General features: G+C 44.3%; 1 protein-coding gene across 1 annotated transcript; it reads left to right on the top strand.

Annotated features, from left to right (window-relative positions):
* Positions 1–5,754: 5,754 nt before the first annotated feature.
* On the top strand, positions 5,755–16,528 carry INA (internexin neuronal intermediate filament protein alpha). The gene is made up of 3 exons (XM_065894740.1): positions 5,755–6,819; positions 14,621–14,745; positions 16,219–16,528. The coding sequence occupies exons 1-3, from the start codon at positions 5,755–5,757 to the stop codon at positions 16,526–16,528; spliced, it is 1,500 nt and encodes a 499-aa protein (XP_065750812.1).
* Positions 16,529–18,232: the final 1,704 nt, after the last annotated feature.

Raw genomic sequence — 18,232 nt, 5'->3', positions numbered from 1 at the left:
GGACCTCAAATTAGCCATAACTCTTCAACTTCACTCCTTAGAGGTAGTGACCACATCACATGTCTTTTCCTACACAAACAGACACAAGCAGCAAAACATTTAACTGGACACACAGTAGGTGTTCAATAAATGTCGGTTGGTTGGCTGTTTAAGGCAAAGTAGACGTGGAGGCTGGATTTCACTCAGGTAATATGTTTTCTTTTTCTTTCAGGTCATTTATTTTTCTTTCTTTTTAAAAAATTATGGTGTTTTTAATAGTGGAAAAATTAAAAATAATATGAGTCCAACACGAGATTGACTGAACAACTTATAGCACATCCATATAACTGCACACCACACCGAACTGTGAAATGAAGTAAACAGATCTACATAACTGATGTGGGTAAATGGCTACAATTTATAAAGTAAGAAATGAAAGCTGTAGAACATATATAAAATGTGTATGATTCTATATTTACTAAAAAAAATTAATCTGAGAAAAGGACACTTTTTATCACTTCTAGCTATATTCGTTGCTATAATTCCAGCAGCTGGCACATAGCCAGGGTTCAGTAAATATTTGTTAATTGGCTACGGTAACACCAAGGATTCAGTATAGCACTTAAAATACTCCCAACAGAGTGTAAATTCTGACCTTTTTTTGGTTGTTGTTACTCCAGAACAAGCAGGATTTTCCTATTGTTGGGCAGGAGGGGAGTGGGGAGAGCTTTGTTATTAGACAAAGCTGGTACAGCATTAGATTGAAGGTTCTGGATAATACATTCTTTTTTGCTTATTTTATCTTTCTACCTATCTACCTATATATTAATCAATTTTCATAACTTTTTATTTTGAAATTTCCAAACCTATAGAAAAGTTGCCAGACTAATACAATAAACATCTGCATTCACCAATTGTTAACTTTTTGCCACATTTGCTTTATCTCCTCTGCATCTGTGTGTGTGTATGTGTGTGTGTACTATTTTTGCCAAACCATCTGAGAGTACGTTATATAAATCATGACATTGCAAACCTAAATACTTCAGCATATACCTCCAAAGAACATTTGCCTATTTTTGATATGTATATAATTTTCAAAGAACTATTTCTTACTTTGAAATAGTTTAAGACCCAAAAGAAGTTGCAAAAATAGTACAGAAAGTTCCCAGGTACCATGAATCCAGCTCACTCTTCATGATAATATCTTACATAACCTTAGTACATTATCAAAAACAAGAAAATGACACTGACACAACAAATTAATTCAACTACAGACTTTATTTGGATTTCACTAGGTTCCTCCCTCTCTCTCTCTTTCATTCTATGAATTTTTATCACATGTATAAATTTGAGTAACAGAACTCAAAGTTACAGAACAAAACAACCTTCATGTTACCCCTTTATAGTCGTATCCTCCCCCTAACCCTAATCCATCAACCATTGATGTTTTCAATCGCTACAATTTTTTCATTTCAAGAATGTTACATAAATGAAATCACATAATATGGAGTACTTCTTCACTCAGCATAATGCCCTTGTGATTCATCCAAGTTGTTGAGAATTATTCATCAATAGTTGATTCTTTTTAATATAGATTAGCATTCCTTTAGATGGACGTATCACAGTTTGTTTATCCATTCACCTGTTGAAGGACACTTAGGTTGTTTTCTGTTTTTGTCTATTATAAAGAAAGCTAATGTGACCATTCGTATACAAATTTTTCTGTGAACATAGGTTTTCATTTTTCTAGGCTAATTATTCAGGAGTGAGATTGCTGAGTCATACAGTAAATGTATTTTTAACTTTATAAAAAACTGCCGAAGTGTTTTCCAGAGTGGCTGTACTGTTTTACAGTCCCACCAGCAGTGGATAAGAGATCCAGATGCTCTGAATCCTTGTAGGCACTCGATACTGTCAGTATTTTGTCTCTGCCACTCTAATAAGTATGTATCATTGTGGTTTTAAATTGCATTTCCCCAAAGGCTAGTGATGTTGAACATATTTTTCGTATGCTTATTTGCCATCTGTATATTCCCTTTGGTAAAATGTCTGCTCAAGTCTTTTGTCCATTTTCTAATTGGAATGTTCATTTTCTTACTGCTATGTTTAGAGTTCTTTATATACTATGGATATACATCCTTTGTTGGATATGTGATTTTCAAATACTTCCTTCCAATCTGTGGTTTGTCTTTTCATCTTCTTAAATGGGTCTTTTACAGAGCAAAAGATTTTTTAATTTTTATGAAGTTGATTTCCTTTATGGATCGCACCCTTGGTGTCATGCCAAAGAGTTTTCCCAAGTGGTTGTACAGGAAAAAATTCAACCATCTTTTTCTCCTCACATGTGTTTAATACTGTGACAGATGCTGAGAGAGATACATAGATATAGAAGTTGTGCTCAAGGAGCTTCCAGTTCAGTTTAGACAAACACACAAATAATTACAGCAGAAGATGGGAGGCAATTATGTCATGTGAATACTACAAAGGCTGTGGGTAGGAGGAGGAGAGCTCATGAGAGGGAAGGATCACTTTACATTGGAAATATCAGGGAAGGCTTCACGGAGGAGGCAGCATTTGAGCCTTAAGGATTTCAACAGCTGAAGTGGGGGCACAGGAAAAAAATTCCAAGGAATTTCTTGAGCATGCACATGGCAGGCACTGTGATACCCACTTTGTATACATAATCACATTTACACCTCATAGTAATCTCATGAGAGAGAGGTCAAGGGTTCTCAAACCTAAATTCAATGGGTCTGGGGTAATGCCTGGGAATCTGAATTTAAGTTCCCAGGTACTTCTAATGAGCAGTCAGGTTTGGAGACCCCTCAGGTGGATGGTTTTATTGAAATTTTACAGATGAAGAGACTAAGTAAGGTTCAGCAAATAATAGCAACTTGTTCAAAGTCCCATGGCTAGGAAGAACTGTGATGCAAAACTAGAGCTCTTACGGAGAGAACTTTATCACAAGGCTCTCTGCCTCTGGGAGGCAGCATACCTAAAAAAGAATTTATGAGGGAAGAGCAGAGGCCAAAGACTAAGTCCTTGAAACCCAGGAGAGTAGTGAGCACTGCCAAATGCAGAGGCCACAGAGGATGTGGCATGAAGGAGAACCTGGGGATAACTGAACAATGTGTCTGCCTGAGTCTGACATTACAGGAAGATGAATACACACCCCTTGCATAGGGCAGGGCACTCCCTCAGGAGACCTGGCCAGCTGGAAGGAGTTGTGGTTTGAGACTCAGCCAAGATCACTCCTTGGTAGTACAGCTTTGTGCTAAAATGATTAAAGCCAAACATGTGGGCCTACGGAGTGGTATGTCAAGAAAGGGGAGGCAGGGAGACACAAGTCTCACTGGGGAATCTCAGTATGGAATCTCAGGTAAGCTATTCAGAAATTGCAAAATGCAGCCCACTTTAGATTTTCCAGGGCCACTGCCCCTTTGATGGATTATTCAGGCCTTTTGCCTCATCTTCTGCTCTATGTGTGTCTTGCCTTTGGATTACTGCTTCTATTGGAGGATGGAAAGGAAAAGAAAGGTGAGACTCCAACTAGGACATTTTGCTGATTTTTGGTAGTCCTGATAACATGGTTAAAATGAGATCGGAGCAACAGCCCAGATGTAAGATCTTCTAACTATCTGTGGGTGTTTCCACTTAGCCACACTCATGTTGGTCCCTGGTAGCACAGTCAAGTGGGCTGTATTCTCACTCCCAAGGGCAAGCCTGGAGGCCTGTGCAAGGATACTGTGGACAATTCCATCACGAAACCCAACTCATTTGCTGTTGACAGTAGATGCAAAGCAATGTCTGTTATTTGAAAGAGGACAATGATGACAATAACCCCTTATACCTGAACAAAGCACCTTCACATGCATCAACTCAGTTTTTTATGACCTTGGCGAGGTGGGCGTTGTTATCCCCACATGCTTAGGAAGTGGCAGCAGCCACAATTCAAACCCATCACCTCTAATTCTTTGAATTACAAACCAGCCTGCTACTTTGTTATTGGCCAAAACTTTCCTGAAGCCTACTTAGCTTTATTCTGGCTGCATGGAAATTAATAAGACTTCAAGAGTCTCATTTTTCTAAGAAGTAGAATTATGCAGCGAGGAAAGAATGTTTGCTTGCTAGTGACCTTATGCAGAGTGCTGCAGCTAAGCCTTGGTTTCTTATCTGTAAGATGGGGGAAAGGGCTACCTTGAAGAGTGGCCAAAAGGAGGTAAACCTATGCAAAATTCCTGGCACAAAGGCTGGCAGAGAATATTCATTCTGTGATGTTAGCACTCTTCCATCCTTCACATCACCAGGAATTTCTGAGCCCACTGAACTCAGCATTGAGTCCCTCCAGCTCAGGTCCTGGTCTGATGAGGAACCACAGAGACAGGCTGTGGCAGGGCCTGACCATCTTACATGACATAAAGCACAAAGCCAAGAATACGCTCCAAAGTCCCATAGGCCTCTATTCCCCCCTTCCTTTAGTGGCCTGTCTCAGGTAATATTTCCTCCATGAAAGTAAAACTTATCCTAGAACTACATCCTTGAGATTCCAAGATCAAGAAAGGCCTTCAGTTTGGAATTCTGGAATCTACTAAAAAGTTCTTCATCCTCCCTCTTCAAAGCCATAGCCACATCCTGAGAGATTATAAATTTGAAGACCCCACCCGACCTCCTCCCAGCCTTCATCTTTACAGATCCCATTCTTGGAAATCCACCACTGTGTAGTGAAGGAGGCCAGCTCAGTCATCAGCACTCTTCCCCACTTTTGGAGTTTAATCTGTTCGCAGGGACCTCTTTTGTCCAAAGACAGATCTCCACAAGAAGGGGCCCTCCCTAAACCAGATGAACATTTACACAGACTGAAATCTCAAATGCCTGCCTACAGGGCGAGACAGGTAAAGTAACTAAATTAAGAAGGTGGACGTTATTCAATGGAGAGTGGCGGGGGACTGTGGTGAACAGGAGAGCACGCTTATACAAGTGGCAGTGGCACCTCAGCTCTGCCCATCGTGGCCATCCCAGCTCTTTCCTCCGCTTCTCTCCAGTCTCTGCAACTCAGGCCCACTCCCTTTACCTTCCTCCCCTCTCTTCCCGGGCGTCACAGGCTTTCAGCACAGCCACCCAACCCCGGGCGCTCCGGAGAGCTGCAGAGGAACAGCTGACGAGATGCTCTCTGACGTAGACCCACTTCTCCCCTGGGAACCCCAAGCGGGCAGAGGGAGGGGCCAAAGCCGCGCCCTGAGGGTCCACACTCTGTCTGGAAAAACAGGACCTCACGCTCGGGAGCTCCAGGGTGGCGATGAGCGTACAGCATACCTCCCAGAAAACACTAACCTCCCAGTGGATTAAAGGGGGCAAGGAGGACAGGGTCAAGGGACGCGACGGAGCCGTGTGGTTTCCGGATGGGAAACCCCCATCGTTTAGGCACCCTTCCGCACAAGTCACTTCCAAACCAGATAACTCTCGGGGACGGACGCTTCAGACAGGCGGTGGCTCCTACGCAAATGGCTCTGTCCCCGCGCCCTCGGTCCGCGGCGCGCGCAGCTGCGGTAGTCACTGCGCTTCCCCGCCCCCGCTCCTGGACGCCCCCCCTCCCTCTCTCCGCCAGACCCGGAGCAGGAGCTCCGCCCACAACGCGCCGCCCCAGGCACCCCCCCAACCCCGCCACCCCACGCCTTAAAACCCGGTGCACACCGCTCCGCCGCGTCCGGGCCGGCTCACCTCTCTTCTCCTCGTCAGCTCCAGCGCAGCCGCTCTCCCGGTCCTGGTCCCGGCACCATGAGCTTCGGCTCGGAGCACTACCTGGGCGCCGCCTCCTCCTACCGCAAGGTATTCGGAGACGGCTCGCGCCTGTCCTCGCGCCTCCCCGGGGCCGGCGGCGCGGGTAGCTTCCGCTCGCAGTCGCTGTCCCGCTGCAATGTGGCCTCCTCGGCTGCCTGCTCCTCGGCCTCGTCGCTCGGCCTGGGCCTGGCCTACCGCCGGTCTCCGGCGTCCGACGGGCTGGACCTGAGTCAGGCGGCGGCGCGCACCAACGAGTACAAGATCATCCGCACTAACGAGAAGGAGCAGCTTCAGGGCCTCAACGACCGCTTCGCCATGTTCATCGAGAAGGTACACCAGCTGGAGACGCAGAACCGCGCGCTCGAGGCCGAGCTGGCCGCGCTGCGGCAGCGCCACGCCGAGCCGTCGCGCCTCGGAGAGCTCTTCCAGCGCGAGCTGCGCGAGCTGCGCGCGCAGCTGGAGGAGGCGAGCTCGGCGCGCGCGCAAGCCCTGCTGGAGCGCGACGGGCTGGCGGAGGAGGTGCAGCGGCTACGGGCACGCTGCGAGGAGGAGAGCCGAGGGCGCGAAGGGGCCGAGCGCGCCCTGAAGGCGCAGCAGCGCGACGTGGACGGCGCCACGCTGGCCCGCCTGGATCTGGAGAAGAAGGTGGAGTCGCTGCTGGACGAGCTGGCCTTCGTGCGCCAGGTGCACGACGAGGAGGTGGCCGAGCTACTGGCCACGCTGCAGGCGTCGTCGCAGGCCGCGGCCGAGGTGGACGTGGCTGTGGCTAAACCAGACCTGACTTCGGCGCTGAGGGAGATCCGCGCCCAGTATGAGTCCCTGGCCGCCAAGAACCTGCAGTCAGCTGAGGAGTGGTACAAGTCCAAGTTTGCCAACCTGAACGAGCAGGCGGCGCGCAGCACCGAGGCCATCCGGGCCAGCCGCGAGGAGATTCACGAGTACCGGCGCCAGCTGCAGGCACGCACCATCGAGATCGAGGGGCTGCGCGGGGCCAACGAGTCCCTGGAGAGGCAGATCCTGGAGCTGGAGGAGCGTCACAGTGCCGAGGTGGCCAGCTACCAGGTAAAGGTTGGAATGCTGCGTAGGGAGGGGAGTCCTGTTCTCTCCCGCTCATACTTCCCGCACAGTTGGGGCTCTAGAAACCAAGGGGAGGATAAGGGAGGGGACAGAAAGAGCCCCGCCTGGAGGCATTAGCAAACACAAAGCCCTGGAGCCTCTCTCGCTAATTTTAGGGGCCTGGACGCCCTCTTTCCCTGCCCCTCACTTAACGTCCCTATCCAAGCCCTTCTAACAAAGAAGCCCTCAAGCTTCTGTTCTTCGGAGTCTTAAAATCTACCTCATGCCTCCCTGTCAGCAAGTGGGCATAAACACGCTGGCGACCTGAAGAACAACACCCACCCAAAGTAGGAGTGAGCCCAACGCGGGTGGGTCACAGCCTCTCCATGGCTGGTGGTGCTGTTTCCGCTGTCTGGCTTGTTTGATTGACTTTGAAAGGCTTTCTGTGCGCCCTGGAAATAGTCCTGCCCTTGGGTTGGGGGAAGAATGAGGGACTAAACTGGGAAGGGTTCTATCCCATTGTCTTGACTTTTGCCCTCAAAGGAGTAGAGATTGGGAGCCAACAAGATGAGTGATTGGGCTAGTAATAACCGCTCTGCTCTGTCCTCCCCCAACACATATACACGGTTCCCTCCTCCACCGAGTAATGTTACTACTTCCTAAAGAAAGCTTTGCAGCTGTCAGCAAATGAGCGTGGTCGGTCGCTGTCCTCGGTGCTGATCTCTCGTTCTTCCCATCTCAGAATTTCCCTCTTGTCTCATGTCCCAGTTATGAGTCTCTAGGCAATTAACTGCTTTGATTTTTTTTTTTTCTCTTGCAACACCAACACATCAGTCTTGGCTACCTGCAGTCAAAAAGGTCACCTCGTGGACAGCATCAATTTTCACTTTCATGGATGGCTTAGCACTTAACAAAAACCACTTAATCTGCTCAGCAGCAGTGAAGTCCCACTCGAAAATGCCCATTTCCTTAACATTTTTCCATCCTAAGTGCATGTGATAAATCACAGAGATGGGTTCATCTTTGTTATAGGTCACTTATTTTTTTTCCGTCTTTGCCTGTCCTCTAAGCCCCGGTGAAGGTATCGATTGGCTCTTTCCTCCTTTTCTCTCCAGACAAAGGCCACTGCATCTTCAGTTTTACCACATAGAACATTCTGGGCTTATGACCACAAAGGACACAGAGGCAGGAGAAAAGTGTAGAAAAGAATCTAAATAGTGTGGTTCAGTTTCAAGGTGCAATAAAAAAGTCCATGGGATAGAATGCTAATAATTCAGAAACTTGCTATAATTCATTCTAGCCAAGATCAAAGTTTACATTTGATAAAATTAATGGGGTTTGGGAACATTAATAAAATACAATCAAGAAAGGAGTGAAACCTCAAAATGCTATTTGAGTCTGGAGCTATTGATGTGCAGTATTTGCTGTTCATTATAAATTACTCCCTTTGATAAAGGAAGGAAGCTTGCTTAGATCATTTGTTTTGGTGTTTGGAATTACAGTAATATTCAAATACTTCTATTCCACTTCAATATCTGTAACTTGAACTTTTCACTATGTGGCCTAGGTCCCAGATGGCCTGAACTAATCACATTTAGTTAATTGAGACTTCATGTTTTCTTCTAGAAGCTTCAAAGGATGAGTTAGGTGGTCTTCTGGAGGGCTAGCCCAGTATTTCTCTAAAAAGGATAACTTACCCACAACCTCCATCTGAATTGGGCTTTGCCATGTCCTCTGTTTGCTCATTATAGCCCCTGTATTCTGAGAGGTAGCGACAGTATTGTCTGGCTTGTTTTGTTTGCTTTAAAAGGCTTTCAGTGTTAGACAATAGTAGGGTCATGGAGATGTAGTCTGCAGAAAACAAAAAACAACAGAAACTGCAGTTCATGCAGCTCTGCAGTGCTTCCCCCGTCAGCTTTAGCCTCAGAGCCTCAGTGGACCTGCTTTGAATGGAAGAGAAGATCAGACAACATATATACATGTATATATGTGTGTGTGTGTGTGTGTGTGTGTGTGTGTGTGTGTGTGTGTGTGTGTATCCTACCTACCTCGTAGGACCTAAGGCTCAGGTGGGGCTCACATCTTCACCTAGGGATCCTGAAGTCCTGAAGCCACAAGGGAGTCATTGGGCTATTCTCTGTAGCAGTCTTAGCAGTGCTGACTGAGATGAAAAGCCTCCTCCACAGTGAGATTCAGCCATTGTTTTCTTGCCCTCTAACCCCCTCCCCCTCCCCTTTCACTGCAGTAATGGAGGCTGTTCTTTCTTCTGCTTCAGAGATTAGTGGTAGGTTCATCTTTCTTTGCAAGTTTGCCACCCTCTTAGAGGCAGAGGAGGGCCCCATTAAAGTCACGTTTTCCCTGCTCCTGAGAGCTAACAGCCTATTTGAGGAAAGAAAGCTTATCACACTTTTGAAAGGGTGATGAATGATTCAAGGTGACATAGTAAGTATACAGTGGTGTATGAGAGAGCCTGAATCGGGTAACAGGAAACATTATGAGGAGTTAGGGCTGTTGTCCTCAGAAGCCAAACAGAGCCACCCTCTTTATTTATTTTATTTTTATTTTTTTTTTTTGCGGTACGCGGGCCTCTCACCGTTGTGGCCTCTCCCGTTGCGGAGCACAGGCTCCGGACGCGCAGGCTCAGCGGCCATGGCTCACGGGCCCAGCCGCTCCGCGGCATGTGGGATCCTCCCGGACCAGGGCACGAACCCGTGTCCCCTGCATCGGCAGGCGGACTCTCAACCACTGCGCCACCAGGGAAGCCCCAGAGCCACCCTCTTTAGCTGAAGGTTTTCCATTCCTGCATAGCTGCTTCACCACCATTAGAGTCCTTGCTCTGCCAAAGATGTCGAAGGACGTTTTTGTAGGGTACTGGGGGCCCTGGCCCTATACTGTGGTCAGTCTTGGAAAGCTGAAGCTTTCCTTGAAAGACCTTGCTGAACAATCAAGATCACACCATTAGTTAATGCTCTCCAGGGAGATGAGCCAAGTCTGCCCTCTTCTTTCCAGTATGAGATTGGAATGCGGCCTAATTAAATAGGAGGAAGGGGCTGGCCCCTTGGAGATTGGGGGTGGCAGTGGCTGAGTAAAAATCTATAGCTTGATAGATCCATTTCTGAAATTAGAATTCAAGAAAAAAGCTTCATTTGGTCCCTCTCTCTCTTTTTTTTTTTTTTCCAACTCATCCATGTGCTTTTTGCTTTCTTTTGTTCTGTTTTGCCCCCTCTACTTCACTGTATTATTGTTACCTGGGCCATCCTGATAGAGCCTTTACAGAAAATAAAAAACTAGTGGTTCCTAAACCCATTGACCCACCAAGGTTACTTGGGCGCTTAACAGAAAGATTCTCAGGCCCACTCCCAAAGATATGGATTCAGCAGTTTGTAGGTGGGGCCCAGGAATACGCAATTTCGATAAAAGCACCGTCACTCCTCAGACTGATTTGGGTGTGCATTGACTTAAACCACATTTCCCAGTGTAAACCAGCCTATAGAAATACATATAATGCAACATTTTGAAGTATGGTAGGAAAAAAAAAATATGGGATGAAGCAAAGACAGGAGTGAGAAAAGGCAGCACAGTGACCTGTGAGTGTACCATGCATAGAAATCCTCTCTCCCCACCTTCATTTTTATCAGGCAGAGCGGTAATTCTGAACAGCCTCTTTCAATCAGTGAGTGCCGCACTCATTACTGCTCACCTGGCTGAGGGCCCCTCAAAGTGATGAAACCCACAGCACCGTCTGTTGTTCCTATGCTCCACTGCAGATGCTAGTGTGGCCAGTTCTCTCTCTTTACTCCCAGCCCGCATCCTTCCTTCCGGCCCTGAGGAAGACGCTCAGCACTTGGTTTAGCCATTCCAAGAGAGACCCCCGCTGGAGCTGGGAGTGCCTCTCTCCCACTCCCTCAGGCTAATCCAGCAGTAGCTGCGTGGTTGGGGGAGGGAGCAGTCTGCAGCGCTCTGCTCACATTTCGAGCTGGAGGCCATCTTTGGCAGGGCTTTTGAAGGGCAATGCAAGACAGCCTGGTGTGGGGAAGAGAGTGCAAACAAGAGACTGGACACTGAGGAGCAGTGGTCAGCAGTCAGCACAGTTCCTTCTAACAGGAGCAAAGTCGTGCTTTCTGTCTACACTGATCCATAAAATAGACATGTGAAATGTGTAACAGAAAAGTTTAAGGAAATTTCATCTATCTGGAACTCGGGTCCCCAACAACCTCTCATTCAGAAAACACAGCTGTGAAACAAAAATAATTTTTTTAAAAAGGACCTAATTAACCTGCTGATGTGACAAAATGTCTATCTCTAAATCACATATTGGGAAGTTGGCCCTTTTGCTGCCCCCAGCCTGTTTATTGTTAACTTTACATGATTCTAAAGTACTTTGCTATTTGGATTTCAAGCCTGCAGCAAGATAAAGAAGAGGAGCCACTGGAGTCAGGCATTGTCAAGAATGAGTAGAAACAGATCAGTTAAACTTTCAGGACAAAGAAAACCAATACGTAGCAAACACTAACTCAAACACTACTCTATGAATTGGGAGATTGGGATTGACATATATACACTAATATATATATAATAGATAACTAATAAGAACCGCTGTATAAAAAATAATAAAATTTAAAAAAACTTTTTTAAATTACAAAAAATACTGCTCTAAGGGGCCATTTAGGATAGAAATAAACAGTCTGATATATCTTAGTTGACCTAAAAATCACATCACAGTATTCTAGGAAAATAATTGGTCATTGTCTTAATCCTTAGTTGCTGAGAAAGGTTGCATTGTGTTTAGTGTCCTAGGTAAGAGTACTACAAACCACTTTAGAAAGGTTTTTATTTAAAATTGTGATTTTTAAAAAATCTGTTACGGAGATGTACATCTTCGTGAAAAACAAACAAAAAATAATAATGTGGTGCTTTAAGGGGTTTGCCTCCAACTCTCCAACATTAAAATTTTATTTTATGTTGCCTTCCTTAGTTATCTAAAGGGTTGTAGGGAGGGCTCGTGATTAATTTGTCCATATCATTACAAGGGTAGAGAGTTAACAAGGGTAGAGATATTAACAATAATAAAAATCACTAACATTTATTGAGCATTCCTAGGTGCCAAATGCTGTTCTAATGCCTATTATCTAATTTAACAGATAATGGATTCATCACATAATAATGTGAGGTGCATTAAATTGGCATCCTAACTTGAGGATCTCAGAAAAGAATAAACACTGTAATTTCCCATATACAGAAATGGAAGTTTCAAAGAAACTAAAATATAGAAAACTGAATGAGGTATGTTAGATGTTTGTGGCAGGGCAAGAAATGCAACCCAAAGATCCTGATGAAATCCTCTTTTTTTCCTCATGTAACATTTCTCTTGCTCCTTTGCATAATGAGTATACTCCCTCCCCTTTCTCCTTTTTCCTTCACCCTAGATGCTTTTCCCCCTTACCACAATAATATTGATTCTCTTACCTCTAATGCGTCACTAGCAGACTTACTTGTAGGCTAGTTTAACCTCAAATATAGCAACCATCCAGTAAAATTTCTTGGTAAAAATCCTTTTAAACTCTCATGATCTCTTAACACACTTTGGAATATTTTCATCACTGTCCAGTGTATTATGTATTTTCCCCACTGCTTATCATCCCTTGCTCTGTACCCATCAGTTAATTGAGTTTCTTCTTTGTGGTATTCCTGTCAATATTTATAGAACAGGTAGGTGGTATGAATTTTTGTTCTTTCTGCAGATTCTCTTGATTTGGAAGTTTGTACCCCCAATGTGTCAGCCCTGCCTTTCACCATTGCTTCAACATCCCCACAAGGGAAGTTCAAAGGTTCCTCAGCTCTTACTTTCTTGAGGTTTCTGATATTTTTATCTGCATCACTACTTCATAAAAATAACTCTCAGTCATTGTGCTCTTCATGTTGACAGAGTTGCAACTGAATTATATAAATTATTTGCTCAGAATAAGAAAAGAAATGCTTATGTAGCATCATTCATTCATTCAACAGTCATTCATTGAGCATCTACAATGTGCATTGTGCTAGGCTGTGGGCTTCCAGAGGAGAACTAGACAGAAGGGGTCCAGGTTTCCATGTAAATTACATCCTGGTTCAATTGTTCTCTAATAGTGATTCACCCTCCCAGGGACGTTTAGCAGTGTCTGGAGACATTGTTGATTTTCACAACTGGGAGGCAGGGCACGTGCTACTGGCATCTAGTGGATAGAGGTCAGGGATGCTGCTAAAAATCCTACGTTCATAGGACAGCCCCCCACAACAAGGAATTACCCAGATAATGATAAGAGCTAAAAAGCAGAGTGGGGACTTCCCTGGTGGCGCAGTGGTTAAGAATCTGCCTGCCAATGCAGGGGACACGGGTTAGATCCCTGGTCTGGGAAGATCCCACATGCCGCGGAACAACTAAGCCCGTGCGCCACAACTACCGAGCCTGCGCTCTAGAGCCCGCGAGCCACACCTACTGAGCCCGCGTGCTGCAACTACTGAAGCCCACGCGCCTAGAGCCGGCGCTCCGCAACAAGAGAAGCCACCGCAATGAGAAGCCTGCACACTGCAACGAAGAGCAGCCCCCGCTCGCCGCAACTAGAGAAAGCCCACGTGCAGCAACGAAGACCCAACGCAGCCAAAAATAAATAAATAAATCTATTTTTAAAATATAATAAATAAATAAAAATCAGAGTGGCCAGTTTCAAATGGGGGCTTTTTTCTAAGTTGTCTTCCCACTGGAGGTGCCTTTTTCTAATCTACACAAAGTTCCTTCATGGGATAGCAGCTGCCCTGGTTTAAGGTAAAATCACGTGCTAGATCGGTGTGGAAAGGGTACTTAAACTGGATGCTGAGGAAGACCTGTCTTAGTAAAGGGCATTTGAACTGAATCTAGTTATGACATGATGTCAGTCATGTGAAGACCCACCACAGAGCATTCCAAACAGAGGAAATAGCTAGCCTAAAGGGCCTGGGATAGCAATGAACTTAGTAAGTTTAAGGAGCAAAAGAGAAGGCCAGGGTAGCTGAAACACATTGAGCAAGGGGAAAAGTAGAGGCCATGCTGAGGAGTTTGGACTTAATTCCAAAACTGTTGGAGGGTTTTAGGAAGATGAGTAATGGGATCCACTGTGTTTTTAAAAGATCCTCTGGTTTCTCAAGAATCACAGATTTAAAGCTATTTTTCTTCTGTGCCTGGGTTTGCACTTGGAGGAACTTAAAGCAAAAGGATTATATGAACTTAGTTTCTTTTTAAAAAAATATTATAATTTCAATCTGCCATTTGGATTAAAAAAAAAATCCTTGGAGTGTTTATGCTTCCTCCTATCTGTCATGAAAATGCTTTCAGTAAAGTGATTGAGTAGCAGACTTCCAGGAAACCATCAAAACAAATGGAGGCAGAGACTTGCCATCCCCTCTGTGCTGTCCACAGTTGGAATTTTCTGAATCTAAGCTCCTAACCTGAGCCTTTGGTTTGGGAAAGTACCTGTAACAACTGAGTGATTCAGCAGTAATACAGCAAGCAAGGGAGGGACGGTAAGTAAGTAAAAAATAAATATTTCCCCAGTATTCAGTTTAGAACCGTGTGCTCCGTGGTAGAAATGTATCCAAATCTCCTGGGGACCTTTATGAAAAAATGCAGATGCTGGGACCCCACCCTAGAACAAATGAATCAGAATCTGGGCTGGGGGACAGGTCTGGATTTTTAATGTGTAGGCAGGGTTGAGAATCCTTGCTTTCTCAATCTCAGTCTCCATGAATGTCAGCTGCTTTGGCCTAAATATGTTGGACATGCGTTGCTTTTCAGGATAACATTGGGCAGCTGGAGAATGATCTGAGGAACACCAAGAGTGAGATGGCCCGTCACCTTCGGGAGTACCAGGACTTGCTCAATGTCAAAATGGCTCTTGACATTGAGATAGCAGCTTACAGGTATGTCACAGGGCATGCTCACCCAAGCAGATCCCATCACCTGGGGCATCTCTACCCAAATAAGTGGTTTTAGTCTCTCTGATTTCTGATGGGTGAGGGGGGGCGGGGGTTAAGGAAAGGTATCACGGGCTCCTTCCAGGTGAGCTGACCCTTATGTCCCTCGACTTGGTTATATCCCAGTTCCACCTTACTAGGCCTGGAGTAGTCTACCTACCTCTGCAAGGATTTAAGGGGATAATGTGAGTGCACAGAGGTTGAAATAAAATCCATCAGACTCTAACTTTAAAAATAAGGTTCATGTAACATAGAAAGTCCCAAAAGGTGACTGGATTCCTACTCAAGCAATATGTAAGTGAAAGTCCCAAAATCCCCCTGGATTCCTACTCAAGCAATATGTAAGTGAACATTTACCTCTAAAAAAAATAAATACAGGGTGGGGGTGGTGGTGGTGTGATGAATTGGGAGATTGGGATTGACATGTATACACTAATATGTATAAAATAGATAACTAATAAGAACCTGCTGTATAAAAAAATAAATTAAATAAAATTCTAAATAAATAACAGCAGCTACTATTTTTTGAATGACTACTGCGTGCCAGGCACTATATTAGATACTGCATATAAATTATCTAGGTATCAAGTCATATTATTCCCATTTTGCAGATGAGAAAACTTGAACCACAGACTGTGCAACATGCTCAAAGGCACAGTGCTGGTAATGGAAGAGCTCAAACTCAACCCCAGATCTGTCTGAAAATTTTTTCTTTTTTTCCTTACACTATGTATACTACTTCAAAACAAAGCTCCAAGCGGAGTTGATAGTGTTTTGAGTTTCTGATTTAAAAAAAAAATGATAAAAATTATTAGAGTTATGAGAAAAAAAGGTATTGGGGCCATGCTTTTATGATGCTGTTTAAGCCAGGCTGGGAAAAAGCTTGGTATCTGAAACAGTTTAATTCACTGGTTTCTGTTATTGCTGATTCCGTTTCCTTTGTACCCCTCCCTACACGTTGAAAAAAATACAAATCTCAAGTTCAGGCTGATTAGGCAATTCCTTTGTGGACTTCTTACCTTCCTATCCCAGTTGCACTTAAGGTGTTAATTAGTAAAATTACTTCTCCTTAGAGCTTTGTAGACTCTTAAGTGCCAAAAATGGGTGTGACGAAACCAAGGGGAGTTGTAGGGTTTTTTTAAATGTATTTGCGAATAGGATAGGTTTCCCCTTGACAGTGCTTTAAACGCAGCTTGTGCTAAAGATTTGTGAGTGTGTGTGTGTGTTTGAGTGTGTGTGTGCACGTGCCAGATAAAGTCCAGGTCTTTGAGCCTTGAAATTCAATATTTATTGGCCTCAATCTCATGAAGAAACTGCGAAATCTTTCTAATCTTTCTAAAATGAATAGAGGCTGGAGGGTTAAATTCTTTAAAAGTTTCAAGTTGACTTCCTGAGAGTTTTTCTCTGTTGGATTTACAGGAAACTGCTGGAAGGCGAAGAGACACGTTTTAGCACCAGTGGAGTAAGCATTTCGGGGCTGAATCCACTTCCCAATCCAAGTTATCTGCTCCCTCCTAGAATCCTCAGTTCTACCACCTCCAAAGTCTCATCCACTGGGCTGTCTCTTAAGAAAGAGGAGGAGGAAGAGGAGGCTTCTAAGGTAGCCACGAAGAAAACCTCCCAGATAGGGGAAAGTTTTGAAGAAATATTGGAGGAGACAGTGATATCTGCTAAGAAAACCGAGAAATCAAATATAGAAGAAAGCACCATTTCAAGCCAAAAAATATAATTCTGTTGCTTGAAAAAAGTTAATGCTTAAGAGGGGATAATATGCATTTGACTTGTTAAACAGCCTATTCCTGATCCAAAACACCTGTCGCCACTATACAATGTTTTCAAGGCTTCAGTCTCATATTTAGCATTGAATACTTACTTTCTCTAATAAGAAAACCACACCTTAGATTGGAGCAAATGGCAGTCCTAGAGCAATCACAGAGGAGTTATCTAAGAATGCAGCTTTCTCACAGCAATAGATGATTCAGGTACAGAGGAAGTACAGACTTCACAGCAATAGATGATTCAGGTACAGAGGAAGTACAGACTAAGGTACTAAATCTGTGATCATCATCATTTTGCTGTGAATTGAAATTAAAACCTATATTCACTCACCACACCCAGCCATTACCCAGCTATTTAATCTCACTCTAGATTCCTAAAACATAAGGTCACTGCCAAAGATAAACCCACGGTCCACACCTGACACCACTCTGATAGAACTGTTTCACAAATGATAGGTGTTTGTTTAATGGACTCTTTCCCTCCCATCCCCCCTCATTTCCATATATCCTTTTCTTCCATTCAGAAGAAAAAAAAAAAAGGCTAGTGTAGTATTTATCCCTTTGAAATACATTTCGGTTCTTCTCAAAAGAACTTACCCCCTTTAGCTCTCTCTGCTCAATAGGTAGAATTAGATGCATGCTGACCATTTCTGTGATTTGTGTAGTGACTTCTCCCTGTCCATTTCATGTCCTTCTATTGCTATAGTTTAAAAGAAATGGCAGTGATAAGTTTTATGGGTTGCCCCCAACAAATAAAATATTGAAAAAGGTCCCTAGATTTTAGGCTTTTAGCTTATTCAAATCCACTTAATCAGGAAAAAGGAATACTTCATTGAGTGTAGCTTTTCACCTTAACTTTAGAAGCACAGTCATAGTTAATCCCAAACTGTGATTAAGCTGACCTTAGATTTAGTAGTATAAGCTAGAAGAGGTATTTGTATGAAGGGGAAAAGCCAAGGTCTCATTTATCTGTGGCAGTTCATTTGTGGTGATAGAGAATTAGCTGTTTCATGCCTTTACCCTTAGACAGAATCCACATATTCCCCTTCCCACTAGTCTAGGTCCTAAGGAGGCCTTGGTTTCACTCTTACACCTTTTAAGAGTGCTAAGTATAGATTATGTTATCACCAGGACGCAATGCTCCTGCCCAAAAGTAAAAGAAGACACTTCTGGTCAATCAACACCACCAGCGAATACAAAAAAGAAATATTTCTCTTTTCTAAAAGAGTCTTGCCCAAACAGTTTTCCCACTGCTGCATGGTTAGTGGGGTCTCCCTTCCCTGCTGGAGACGAAGAGATACTCAGACCAGAGAAGAGGCACACATGCTCCTACTCACATGCTAGGAAGTAGATTATGGAGAGTTCAGTTTTCATCTGCCCAGCTGTGTAGCAGCTGCATTGCCCAGTCTTCCATGTGTGCCAAGTTTGATGTAGAATTAATTCTCTGTTGGAGTCACTTCCACCAGATCTAAAGAGTTGCTATATCTCTGCCACACATCTCCATTAGGAACTCTGTGGTGAAAAGGACATGATGCTTTTACTGAACTTTCTTATCCTAGCACATGCTTCAGTCGTTCACGGAACTTGAAAGAATACTTTTCGCTTCTTCCTTTCCCTTACTCCACCCCATCTTTACTCCCCACACTTACTGTAAA

Source organism: Phocoena phocoena, chromosome 16 (assembly GCF_963924675.1).
Source record: "Phocoena phocoena chromosome 16, mPhoPho1.1, whole genome shotgun sequence".
NCBI classification, from domain to species: Eukaryota; Metazoa; Chordata; class Mammalia; order Artiodactyla; family Phocoenidae; genus Phocoena; species Phocoena phocoena.
Note: the sequence above shows the minus strand (reverse complement) of the source record. Positions and strands in the feature narration are given on the sequence as shown.